This window comes from Suricata suricatta, chromosome 6 (genome assembly GCF_006229205.1).
Source record: "Suricata suricatta isolate VVHF042 chromosome 6, meerkat_22Aug2017_6uvM2_HiC, whole genome shotgun sequence".
In the NCBI taxonomy this organism is placed as follows: Eukaryota; Metazoa; Chordata; class Mammalia; order Carnivora; family Herpestidae; genus Suricata; species Suricata suricatta.
The window spans coordinates 22,776,454-22,790,310 of record NC_043705.1 but is presented as its reverse complement, the minus strand read 5'-3'; the positions used below and the strand labels follow the sequence as shown (position 1 = coordinate 22,790,310).

The 13,857-nt window shown below is 37.5% G+C and overlaps 1 protein-coding gene across 5 annotated transcripts in view; it reads right to left on the bottom strand.

The window, feature by feature from the left end:
* The window catches only part of CDC42SE2 (CDC42 small effector 2), a 121,241-nt gene that overhangs the window by 25,434 nt on the left and 81,950 nt on the right, over positions 1-13,857 (bottom strand). For all 5 annotated transcript variants that reach the window (XM_029941852.1, XM_029941851.1, XM_029941855.1 and 2 more), the window contains one exon: positions 8,442-8,778. In XM_029941852.1, the coding sequence (XP_029797712.1) occupies positions 8,442-8,495 (54 nt within the window). In that variant the 5' untranslated portion in view covers positions 8,496-8,778. The remainder of the gene's footprint in view (positions 1-8,441; positions 8,779-13,857) is intronic.

Sequence of the window (13,857 nt, the reverse complement as noted above, 5' to 3'; positions counted from 1 at the left end):
GTGGTAAAAATGACTGCCCTTAGACTTCAAAGCACGGATTCCACTCGTAGGTACACACCCTAGAGAAACTCAAGCATGTGTTCACTAGACAACACACTCACAGAAAGGAACAAAAGAGCATCTTTCACAACAGTCTCATACCGCTAACAAATTTTCAAAAGGACTATAGTGGAGGAACATATTATGAGGCAGTCACACCACCAACTGTGAAAGAAAAAAGAAGTTTAGCTACCTGAATCAACACAGACCAGTCTTATACAGGTAATACGAAATTAAAGAAAACAAAACAGATTACATCCAGGAGAACTCCATTCATTTAAAGTTAGAACAGGTAAACTAAATGATACTGTTTGGGAAGACATATACAGATAGTGAAACAACACAAAGCAAGGAAGTAATTGCCCTAAGAACCAAGGTCCTCCCGATGGTGGGAGAAAACGAAGCACACTAAGAGGCTGCTGGGGTATTAGCAAAGCTCCTTTTCTTAATTTAGGCAGTATCTGCTGTCTAACATACATGCTTCATAATTATTTACAATACTGTATGCTTAGATACAAAACAAACTTTTAAATTATTAATATTTTGGTATAAGTATCATGGTTATGTTAAATAAGTCATTTACAGGAATAATTACAGATGTGCTTAATGATAAAATTATATAATCCTTGGGAGTGGTCTTCAAAATAATAAAGGAAAGGCAAAAATGTATGGATGGAGATGAACAAAGTCACATAAGAACTGCAACTGATGAAGCCGAGAGATGGGTGCATGGAATTCATTACACTACCGGCTACTTTTAATCCTGGCTATTTTTGTTGTAGTCCCTTTTCAAGTAACTGAAAAAGACAGCAATCATCACATGGCTTGCTAAGAAATAGCTTATTGGCATTGAGGTATAGAGTAAAAAACTTCAATCTAAACTGAACAAAGATCAATTTAAGAAAAGCATTAAAGCAAACAGTTTTAACATTTTCAAACTTATAAAAGCATTGTAATTTCTGCAAATATATAGCTTTCTACTACTTTTGTCTGCTCATCCCCTACTTGAACTCATATGAAATGCGAGGGATGCTAACTTACAGTGCTTTCTGATTGTTCAAGGGCAAAAACCTTCCGATGCACTCTGGTGCCAAGAGCCTTTCTAATTTGTCTTTAAGTGTATACACACATCTTCCACCTTCTCCTCGGGGTATGCAGAGCGCAGGGCGCACAAACAACCACAGCTCAAAGCAGGCGACCACGAGGAAATACAGCAGCCATTCTGGAGGCAGGCCAGGGGGTCTTGGGGAATAAAACAGTCTTAGGAATTTCTAGGTTTAGTATAGAGCTGAAACATTTCAATCACTCCTCTGCAATACCTTTCTAAAAAGCAGGGATATTTTTCATTTCCTAACTGAAAAGGGTAATTTTTTTTATTAAGTAAATTAATCTACTAAATGATTTGAGTTGCCTGTGGTTACATAATGTGATTTTTTGTGAAATTAAGCAAATCAAGAGCATGCACTTTTTTGTTTTCAGAAGGAATAACAAACTTTTTACCATACTCACATTTCACATATGGTATATAGAATGTTATTCTTGAAAATGGAAGTTCTAAATGAACCTGCCATCTGGTGTCATTATAACATAGTACCTCCTACGGGGATGTACTGCACTTGAGTAAGTACTTCTAACTATATAAATCCCCCGAAATCACAGAAGGCCCTAGCCAGAGTTTCCCCTAGTGGCTTTTCACAGAATTGTTACGTCATTTTCTGAGGCTGTATAGGCTTTGATGCTTGTAAGGATGTCTATGGTCTTCTTCCAATTCCAAACGGTCTAGTGACCCAAGCCACTCCTTCCAATATGTCAACTATTTTCTTTAAAGAAACTTTAAACCCTTGAAAACACGGAGAAGGATGACCTTTGTTTTGCTATGGCCAGTCTAGCAACATGCACCCCCCCCCCCCCCCCCCCCCCCCCCCCCCCCCCCCCCCCCGCCAACACAAACACAACCATGGGTTAACACTACATCAGAACAAAAATGGCAGAAAGAAAAGCCACTGAGGGAGTAACAGCCTTACTGCTGAACACAATAAAGGCTGATGAGGAACCGCTGGGTGAATGTGCACGGGGAAGGCAACTCACTAGCCCAGAGCCTAACAGTATGGTGAGTAGGGGCTAGCCAATTCTGAGTCTGGGCTTACAGTGAGTAATATTCAAAACATTATAAAAAGAGTATGTTCTTCCACTTGGTTTTGTGCTCAAAAAATCATTCAATGATTTCCCATTTCATCAAGAACAGAAACCATGAAGTCTTTTCATGGCCTGAAAGGCCATAACAGGAGCAGGCCTTCAGCAACCTCTCTGACCTCATCATCTGACACTGTGCCCTGGGCTCAAAGCCACTCTGGCTTCTCTGATGCGCCTGTTACACACAACCTCTGCGCATGCAGAGCCCTGCACTCTCAGTCCCTCTGACTACATGCTCCAGTCTGAGTATCATGTGTCTTATTCCCCTGTATCTTTGCTTAAATATCACTTCACCAGAGACACCTTCCCTGTATACCCTTAACACCCCTATTTCTCCTTTATCTCCATTCCCTGGTTTCCTTTTCCACAGAGCAGTTCTTCTCACCTGACATTACAAACATTTGTTCATTAAGTTTCTCCCCCACTAGAGTGAGAGCCAAGACAGCAGAAATAATGCCTGTGCATTCACTGTCATTCCACCAGTACCTAGCTTACTGCAGAAATACTAGTGTGACAGTATATGCACTAACATAAAGTGTGCAAGGTCTAATTAAAATAACATATTTCAGAGACAAACAGCATTATAAAATATGGATTGAAATATTACAAGTGGAAGGCACATAATATGAATGGAAAAGTGGGGGAGGGCTGTAATTAATATTCAGTTTGGAGGACAGCTTAGAAGTTTATTGCCTTGATTGTGGTGATGATCACACAAATGTCTGGGTATGTCCAATTCGCCAGACTGTATACATTAATGACGTGCAGTTTTTTGTATACCAATTACACTTACTTATAACTGGAGTAAAAAGAGGTCCACCAGTACTCTAATGCACAATACTAAGTAGGTGAATAATCACTAGAGCCCTATAAAGATCTGACAGATCATTTCATTTTTTAAAAAATTAAGTTACGAAGTAGCAACCATCTAAGTTTAAATTTATTACTTTAGCTATATATAGCAACAGCAACTACAACAGTAATAAAATATAGTCAACTTGAAAAGTTAGGACTGCCATGGCTCAAAAAATTTGAGACTCTACTATTCTCTGTACAGTGCTGTGCTGAACTGAAGGAGTAGGAAGAAAAAATATGATCTTGTGCCACTACACAGAAAAATGCATCTGTTTTCTTCCCATATTGGGCTGTCTTTTCATTCGTGGAATGTGCAAGAGCAGGCGGTGGCAAAGAACGAGGGGGAGCACTGGCACTTTAGTGAATACTTTAGAAAACTTCAGAGACGACCAAGCAGCTTTCAAAAAAGGCACTCTTGAAGCTGTCTCCCAGAACTTCAAGGACATGTTTTTGAAGATGGTAAGTATACATAAAACTATTCGTGCACCCTTTAAATGTTTTTCTGATGCCAATACGCCAGGTATTCTTGCACTGTAACAGCCTCACGGCCTTGTTAAGTTTTGTGTTCTTTTTCTCAGCAAGCCAAAAATAACTCATATGCTCATGGAATTCTTAGGGAATATTTCACACAAATATGTATTATTAAATAATAATACAATACTGACGTGTTATATGTGTGCAAAAACACTCAAGGTACAAATCCTTTGTGTAACATACAATGTTTTTCTAAAGTCTCGTATCTGTAATTCCAAGGCTTTATGCTCCTGTTGTTTACACTCCTAACCTATGTTTTTCTATTTTAGCTATTAGTAATTATACCTACATCACATACTGGAACAGGACTCACTTTATTATATACATTATGAATAATGACAATGAGAAAGTCAAGCTTAAAAAATATAGCAATACTGACTTCCAGTTTCCAGGCTGGTTTGTAAAGAGCTTGGCAAGTTTCACTCCCTTCCACAAATGGTAAGAGCTGAAAAAACTAAAAACAAACAACTCTTCTTATGTCCATCAGAGAACTGAAATCAGAGAGAGAACTGCTGCCTCCAAAACCAGATAGATAGAGACAGAAAGTCACAACTTAACTGGAGCAGAAACCCATGATGAGGACCTTCCGGGAATCTGGGAGCAGCTTACAGCAGTAAGCTGTAAGTGATGAATTACTATAGAGGAATGTACGTGAGTCTGAGAGTTAAGAACTCCAGGGGGCCCAATCTTAGTTTTACCTCCAGGAACTCTACTATATACTCAAAGTGAAGATCAAAGAAGCATCTCTTGGTGCTTCAGCAAAGAGAGAGAAAAGTAGTTTTTTAATTTGTTTACATTTAGTTATTTTTGAGAGACAGAGACACAGAGCATGAACAGGGAAGGGACAGAGAGAGGGAGACACAGAATCTGAAGCAGGCTCCAGGCTCTGTGCGAGCAGTCAGCACAGAGCCTGATGGGGGCTCGAAGCCACAACCCGTGAGATCATGACCTGGGCCAAAGTCAGACGCTCAACCAACTGAGCCACCAAGGTGCCTCGACCGAAAAAGTAGATATTTTTAAGTAAGGCAGGGCATTTTGTTCTTCTTAAAAGGCTACCCTTACAAAAAAAAACTCTTGTACTGGAGTTAAGGGACTGGGATTTTACCATCAACTAACTTGGAAACTCCAAGGAAGGGAAATATCTAATTGTAGGCAGTTCTAACCTTCCAAGTAGAGAAAGAGAAATAGGCAATTCCAGCCTCTTTTATAGGCTTTTGCTTCAAGCAAGGAGCTTAAAACAAAACTAAGGACTTACAGGTTAATTAATACCCAGGAGCACAGGCTCACTAAAAACCTGAAACCTGACCACAGCAGCACACAATCCCGTGCCTCACACCTTACAAACACATCAATAAGGCTTCTACATAACAGGAGAATACAACTGAAATAAGTAGACATCTCAGATCTTATTTAAGAAGACTCCAAGTAAACACAAAGAAAACATGGTACAAAAACCAAGACACTGGAGGAAATTTTATCCTCTGACACCTACAGCTATGATAAACACGTACTAACACTGAGATAAACATAACACAGCCTGTTTCCCTCAGTTCCTTTACTCATTATTACTATATCTGACCCTTAACAAAATACTACAAGGCATACAAGACAATATGGCAACAGAATTAAAAAATTCCATAATTTTTTAAAACCAATGAAAATGTAATCAGTGATAATATCACTGATGCAAGTTATATATAATAACTTAAATGTACAGGTAAACGCACATTCACTAAAATATGTATTCATATTATGCTTCAATTAGAACCTTTCCCATTAAAGTCAGGAGATGCAATGATATTTACATATCACTGGCACTATCCAACTAATGTACTGGAGGTCTTAGTTAAGGCAGTAAGATAACAACAGGATTTATTTATCAGAAAAAGACTAAAAAAGAAAAATTGTTACCAGAGAAAGATATTTTGAAAATATCAAGTGTTCAGTAAGTTGTCTGCTAAAAAGATTAGTGGATAAAAATTATTTATTTCCTATATACTGGTAAAATTCTATTAGGAAATGTAATAGAAAAACAATTTGATTCACATTAAAAAAAAAAAACCCTAAAATATTTAGAACCTAACAAGAAATGTGCAAAATGATGAAATGATGAATGATGAAATTTTAAAGCTTTACTAAAAGAATACTGAAAGGTGTGTATAAATGAAAACATATGCTATGTTCCTCAAAGGTACTGTCCAGAATTTTAAAGACATCAATTCATACCCAATTACATTCTATATATAATGCATTCCTAAAGTAAACAGCTATCAAATTAAAAATATGCATTATGGGGGTACTTAGGTGACTTAGTTGGTCAAGTATCTGACTTTAGCTCAGGTCATGATCTCATGATCTGTGAGTTCGAGCCCTGCGTCAGGCTCTGTGCTGACAGCTCAGACCCTGGAGCCTGCTTAGGTTTCTGTGCCACCCCCTCTACCCATATTCTGTCCTCCCTTTGTCAAAAATAAATAAATAAACATTTTTAAAAAAATTAAAAAGGGGCACCTGGGTAGCTCAGTTAAGCTTTTGGCTTCAGCTTAGATCATGATCTCAGTTTGTGAGTTTGAGCCCTGCATCTGGCTTGCTCTGTGTTGACAGCACAGACTGTTTCATATTCTGTGTCTCCCTTTCACTCCCTCCACCTCCCCTACCTAAAGTGTCTCTCTCTCTTTCTCTCTCTCAAAAATAATAAACATTCAAAACATTTTTAATTTTAAAAATGCATTATGAAATACTTCTTATAAAGGAAAACATAATAAGGAATCATATAAAAACAAGCTACCCCACAAAATATTACCAATACAGTTGAAAAAGAAAATCTATGGAATAGATTTCCTCTACAATACAGCAAAAATTTACTTAGTAACTCAGTAACTACAGCAATTAAAACAGTATGGTAGTGACACAGGTGTAACCATTATGTACCAAAAGAATAAAAGAGACTTCAGGAATGGACTCTTACATATATGAAAAAACATAGTATATAATTATTTAATAAACTGTAGGGGCGACGACTTGATGGCTCAGTCAGTTAAGCATCCAACTTCGGCTCAGGTCATGATCTCACAGTTTGTGAGCTGGAGCCCCACACTGGGGTCTGTGCTGACAGCTCAGAGCCTGGATTCAGATTCTGGGTCTCTGCCCCAGCCCACTAGCACTCTGGTGTCTCTGTGTCTCTGTCTGTCTCTCTCTCTCTCAAAAATAAACATTAAAATGTTTTTAAAAATAAATAAACCATCTTTAGATAGCTGATTAGCATCAAAGAATAGACCCTTACCTTATACCACACAAAATAATCTTTCATACCTCATGGATCAAAGAGTCAAATGTAAAAAAACAAAATTATATAGGTTGTAAAAGGGGAACTGGCAGACTAAGTGGCACAAGGAATCTGCATCCAACTACAACAAATGCATTGGGAAAATCGTCTGACAGAACTATTTTAGAACTCTGGAGTCTGTTCAAGGCTTGCAACCTCTAGGGAAAGACCTGGAAGGTCAACTATAGTTAATCTCCCCTCAAACTCAGTTGTTACTACAGAAGCAGCTACCCACTCCCCACTACTAGCTGATTAGAGCAGCTACACATATCTTGCAGGGTCAGGGTGGGCAAAAAGGAACCTGTCCTCCTGTCATCTGTGCTTCTCATGACAAAGGAGCAAAGGGCTGGGCAGCCCTTGCACCTCTCCTTCTGCTTAGGTCACTTGTAGGGGATTTAAAAGCCAGTGTCCTTTCTCCTCTTCCCCCAAATCCCTTCATTTTTTCCCCCTTTTGGAACCAGACATGAAAGACTAAGACGTTGAAAAACCACTGCCTACCCAAGAAAAAATTTAAAAGTGACTGCACATGCCCAGGAAAAGACTCAAAAAATATCTGAGAAGACTTTAAGATTATACCTCACTCTTCCTTTTATGGTCTTACAAATGTAAACCAACTTATTCAACTAAATAAACTCACTTATTCAGCCAGTGGGCTGGCACGTATAGCTACATTTCCCAAAGTAATAGATTTGACCCTGAAAATACAGAGTAAATATGGCCAGGGCCCCTAAAGAATTAAAAATGTGGCAGAGAGACTGTACAAGGGCTATTTACCATGCAGAAGCTCCATGTTATAACAGAAAAATGAAAAAGGAGCTAACAGAAATAAAGATGGGGTAATGGCTAAGTCAGAGAAAAGCTGGTGGAAAGTTTATAGAGGTGACTTTTGATGTACACATCTTAAAAGGTTAAAAAAAAAATGAGACTTTTGGAGGGCAGGATTTGCGAAGAGGTAACAATATAAGTGCACAGGTTAGAAGGTACAAAAGTGGAGCATGTGCCCAAAAAAAGCCAGCTAAGGGCACTTCCTATCTAAAGGACTTTGAGCGAAAAACTAAATCTACTTCAATGAACAATGAGGATAACGGTATTTTCCTCAGAGGTGCTGTGAGAAAAAGAGGTGGTAGGTCACAAAGGATGCTGAGTGCAGTCTGGCTGCCACACCTTCGCCCACTGACTCTGAAGGCCGACTCTACTGTTTTACCTCAAATTGGGGTCTCCACGTCTTACTGTTCCTCTAGAAACCATGTACTCGGTAGAGGGGGACAACACCCTCATTCACGTACGATGGCCTAGGACAGTTCTTGACACACAGTACTTACCCAAAAAACAGGTTATTTTTTTCTAAACCAGATGTTCAGAATTCCCCTGAACCACTTTCTGACACTCCTGAGATCTGCCCTCCCATTACTGCCACAGTCCTGAATCTCGGCTTAAGAACCAGTGGCATGTTTAATAAGCACCCACCCAATCTGTACACATATTACTTCATACTTACAGGCTGAGGCTGTTCTGCAATACAGCAGTTGAAGCATAACCAGAACTCACTCATGCTTATGGTCCACGGTATAAAGGAGCACCAATGAAGTTTTCAAATCTTAGTTCAGGAAGCTTTACAAAGCACCTTCCTGGAGATGCACAATGTCCAATGATGTAAAAAATAATAATAATTTTACTACGTCTCTGTGGTTTTGTTCTTGGAAGTCAAGTATCTTATATAGTTAATTTATCGAAAAAATTCAAGCGTCTTTCAAACTTTGCTGCTTCTTCTACAGAGACTTGTTTCTGAAGGTATACAGATTCTTGTCTTGACTCAGGGCCTCCTAACAGGTAATCTAAAAAAAAAAAAAAAAAAGAAAGAAAAAGAGAGGAAAACAAGTTATTTCAAGTTATTTTACTTATCATTAGATGCTTTTATTTTTTCAGTCTGTGATAAAAATATTTCCCTAAAATGTAATGACTGAAAAAAAAATTTTAATAAACTGATATTCAACAAAAATTGTTCAACATTTATTTCTTTATTTTGAGCACATGAGCTGTGTAGGAGCAATGAGAGGGAGAGAAAGAATCCCAAGCAGCCCCCATGCTGTCAGTGCAGAGTTCCCAATGGGGTTCCAGCTTACAAATTGCAAGATCATGACCTAAGCTGAAATAAAAAGTAGGACACTTAACCAAGTAAGTCACCCAAGCACACAACAAAAAATTTTTGAACATTTTTTTTGAGTGATAGGTATTAAGAATATAGCAGTGAAACAAGACAAGAAATCCTTGCTTCATTAGGTACCCTGTTTTATAACTATAAAAGTATGAATTATTCTAATAATTTTTTAATCATTAAACAACACTATGACAGCCATATAAAAGTCTCCAATTCCAAGAAGAAATATTGATCATTTTCATACAAGATTTCTTCACTTGAACCCTTTGTTTTCAAAAACAACCCAGAAATAACTGGCACAGCAATCAATTCTTCTTAAATAATCAAGCGGCTGTTAACTCATCGATAACCATAAACAAAAATATCAGCTTCTTCACTGAAATTGTAATTAAACATGAAAGATGGATGGCATCTAATTTTGGCTTTTTTTTGTGATTTAAGACATTAGATCCCTGCCACTACCATCACCAGAATCAGTGTCAGTAAAAAGAGTTTATGTCCCACTGGCAGTCAACCAAGCTGAGTCAATCAGAATCAAGATGTTGACTTTTAAAGCCTTAGCCAACTAAATTCCAAACTTCATGTAGATGACTGCATTGAGATAATAATGCTCACAAGCAGAGAAGAGAGAGCAGGAAGTTCAGAGGACATGAATCTCTGCTTCCAGTCATCCCTACGATCAGTGTGTCCTGTGCATCTGAGCTCTGTTTTGAGGCAGCGTTTCTCTTTCTTCAGCCTGAAGCTACATCAAAGTGGACTTCTATCACCTGCAGTCTAGTACCATGATCACGGGAAGATGTCCATGAGACCACTGGATGTAGAGCTCTGAAGCCAAGGAAAAATCTTGGAATTATCAGGAGATGAGAAATGAAGCATCAATCCAAAATTCTAAAGAAAGAAATATAAAGCAGAATAATAAGAAAGAAAGAAAGCAGTATCATGGAAAGCAAAGAGAATCTAACAGAGAACTCTAAGTAATAGGAGCACTTAACTGATGGGTAGAGAAAGAAAAGTCTACAAAGAATATTTGAGTGCTATGAGAAACAGAGGAGAAAACCACCAGTTATTTTGGTGATCCTATTTCAAAGGGGAAGCAGGTAACAAAATTAATTGCCATGGAGATAGCAAAGACCGAAAACAGTCCATTAGAATGAGCAGTGCCGAGAACCTGCTTGGGATTCTCTCTCCCTCTCTCCCTGCCCTTCCCCTGCTGTCTCACGTCTACATGTGTATGTGCGTGCGCGCTCGCACCTCTCTCTCTCAAAATAAACTTATATTTAAAGAAAAAAAGACAACAAAGAAGAAGATGGGCAGCAGATACTTGGTGGCCCTGGTTACATCTGTTCCAGTCAAGCAGCGTGGGCAGAAATCAATTTAGAACGGGGTTAAGAAGTGAGTGAAAGGAGAAAAGCAAAGGCAACAAACATTAGGGAAAATTTCCAGAAAGACTGGATATGAGGTTTTAGGCATCCCCGGGTGGCTCAGCTGAATTAAAGCATCCAGCTTTGGCTCATGTCATGGTCTTGCAGTTCCTAAGTTCAACAGCTCAGAGTCTAGAGCCTGCCTGTCCTCTCTGCCTCTCCCCCCTCTCTCTCAAAAATAAACAAACATTAAAAAAAAATTTTTTAAAGACATAACAGGGTGGTAGATACAATGAAAAAAAAAGCCATCCTGGAAATGAAAAGATCAGAGACCAAAGATGCATTAACAAGATTCCTCAATGATCTGTTAACATATTTGTCCCAAGCAGTCAAACAGATATTCTATGTTTATAAAGTTCTGAAAAAGTTTTCATAAATTTATAAGCTATGCAAACTATAAATCAGTAAAAGACAGCTACATTACAGGATCACAGACCCTGAACATTGAGTGAAATAACATTCCTCCTTTTAGCTGTCTCCAAAACCATGACGAGAAACCTCGTATAACAGGAATGATAGTAATTTTTATATTCATATAGATGAAGATCTTCAGTAAAGATAAATGCATTTTTTGTTTATGCCACATATGTGGGACTCTGATTCTACAAAGTCCAGAAAACAGTCCCCTAACATGCCTCAGAAAAATGTCAGGTTACGATTTAAGCCTACATTCATAGAGGAAGATCAGAACAAGAAAAATTCACATTCTTGCCATAGTTACACTTCAGACCAGGGAAGATTTATTTTCAAGCAAGGATGAACATTCCTCATCTCACCCAAACTTCCAAAATAAAGAAGTGGCAGTGTTGCAATTGACTCTGTCCACTGCATTAGGTAAACAGAATGAAGGTTTAAAAGCTCAGAAGAACAGTTAGGCATCATTTACTTCCTTCTTAGGAAGAATATGACAGCAAAGAGTTAAGTTCACAATAACATAAACATTATTACAGTGTTGCATTTAAAAAGTTTAATTCCTCCCTGAATCAAAGACAAGAAGTCACTGTAAAATCAGTAAGTCACTGAAATGGAACAAGCACAGCAGAGGGAATACAGTCAATGATACAGTAATAACTTTGTGTGATGACACATGGTGACCACTTCTCATGACAAGAATTTTATAATGTATATAACTGTCCAACATCTATAGTGTAAGCTAGAAGCTGTCAACTATACTTAAATTACAAATTTAAAAAAAATTAATGAAAAAAGTCTGTGAAATGAATTATCTTTTAACCAGTTCTAGGAAAACAAAAATAAACCTTTTTTTAAAACTGAAAATTCTTGGAGCACCTGGGTTGCTCAGTCGGTTGAGCTTTGGCTCAGGTCATGATATCGTGGTTGGTGGGTTCGAGCCCCACATCAGGCTCTGTGCTGACAGCTAGCTCAGAGCCTGGAGCCTGTCTTCTGATTTGTGTCACCCTCTGACATTCCTCTGCTCACACTGTTACTCTCTCTCTCTCTCTCAAAAATTAAAAATTAAAAAAAATTAATTCTAAAAAAATAAAACTGAAAATTCTTTATGCTCATCATTGTTGCAAGAAACATGAAAAACACCAAATCTACTGAAATCTGATGTTAACTTTTTTCCTTTTTTGTTTCAAGTTTTAAAATTCAAGTTAGTTAACATGTAGTATGATATTGGTTTCAGAAGCAGAACTTGGTGATTCATCACTTACACACGGCCCACTGTTCATCCCAACAGGCACCCTCCTTAATGCCCATCACCCATTTAGCACACCCCTGCCCACTCCCCTCCAGCAACCCTTATTTTGTTTTCTATAGTAAAGTCTCTTATGGTTTGACTCTCTCTCTCTTTTTAACTTGTTTAATTTTTCGTTCTCTTCCCCAAGTTCACCTGTCTTGTTTCTTAAATTCCATGTATGAGTGAAATCTTATGGTATTTGTCTTTATCTGACTAACTATACTCTAGCACCATTCTGAAATCTAATATTTAAAACTCTATTGTTTAATTTAATTTTCTTATCTACATATAAAGCCAGGTAAATTCCCTTATCTGGAAGTTATGTTTTCCATAAACCATCTTTAAATATTAATTTTGTACTGGGAGGTATTGTACTTTCTTCTCTTTTTAACCAAGTGTTCTTTCTGTTTAATACTTAAAAATAATAAATGGCTTCCTAATTTATAACCCATAATGCTTTATCATACCATACTTTACCAAATTCAAAATTCCTTCCCATTTAGAGTAAAGCTATTAATTTGTGAATTTTAAAATATACAATTTCCCACTCATAGGTAGTACTTTGAAAATGACATTCACGAGACTTCTTCCTTCATGTTTAGTTGATGATTTTTTTCAAGTACAGTAATTTAGGCTTTGTTTTTGAAAAAAAAGGATAAAGAGCTGAAGTTATTTCCACCTAGATAGTATATCTGGTGAAATATACTTTTACCCAAGAGGATATTTGCAACTGCACAGATGTGTATATGTTATTAAGTAAATACATAAATCTAAAATGGTTCAAACATGGCTTGGAACGTCATGCCTAAATATTTTCCATCTTCTCGCTTTTCTTAACAAATTTCCTCTTTAGAATTATTTTTTCAGAAGTGTATAGACTTAAAAAAAATATATATATATATGCATCCTGAGAGAAGTATTAAATTTATCACAAATGTATTTCACTAATAATACATATACTATAGTTACTTTCATTTCTTTAACTGCTAGTTAATTAAAACATGCCCATTTCTAATGCCTTACACTTTTTTTTTTAATCTTAACAAAATGACTATTATTTTGCAACAACATCAACATCTACGCTTGGTTTGAAACACAGCTCAGCACATGCTGGAGACATAAAGGGTCAGACTGGCCTAGAGCGCCAGAGAGTATTTCACAAACACAGAAACTCACCAAGATACAAAATTTTAAAAAAGCTTAAAGTGATTTATCTAGCCATTTAGCAACTGGGCAGAGCTTCCTTGAATTAAAAGCTTAGTCTCCTGACTATTAAAGAGACTGGCATAAAAAACCATGATAGTATTATTCATCATCAGCTTCTTCTCCTCACCTTTTGCACTTTAAATCAAATGCTACAGACATTCACTCTGTACTTGTATGATAACTTTTGCTTTAACAATTTAAAGCATATCCTACCCAGAGTAAAACTATTATTTAGGTCAACTTCCAAAGAAACAATAATAAAGCCTTGATTTAAGACACAGAGGAGCACCTAGATGGCTCAGTTGGTTAAGTGTCCAACTTTGGCTCAGGTCATGATCTCACAGTTCATGAGTGTGAGCTCCACATCAGGCTCTCTGATGTCAGCACAGAGCCCGCTTTGGATCCTCTGTCCCCCTCTCTGCACCTC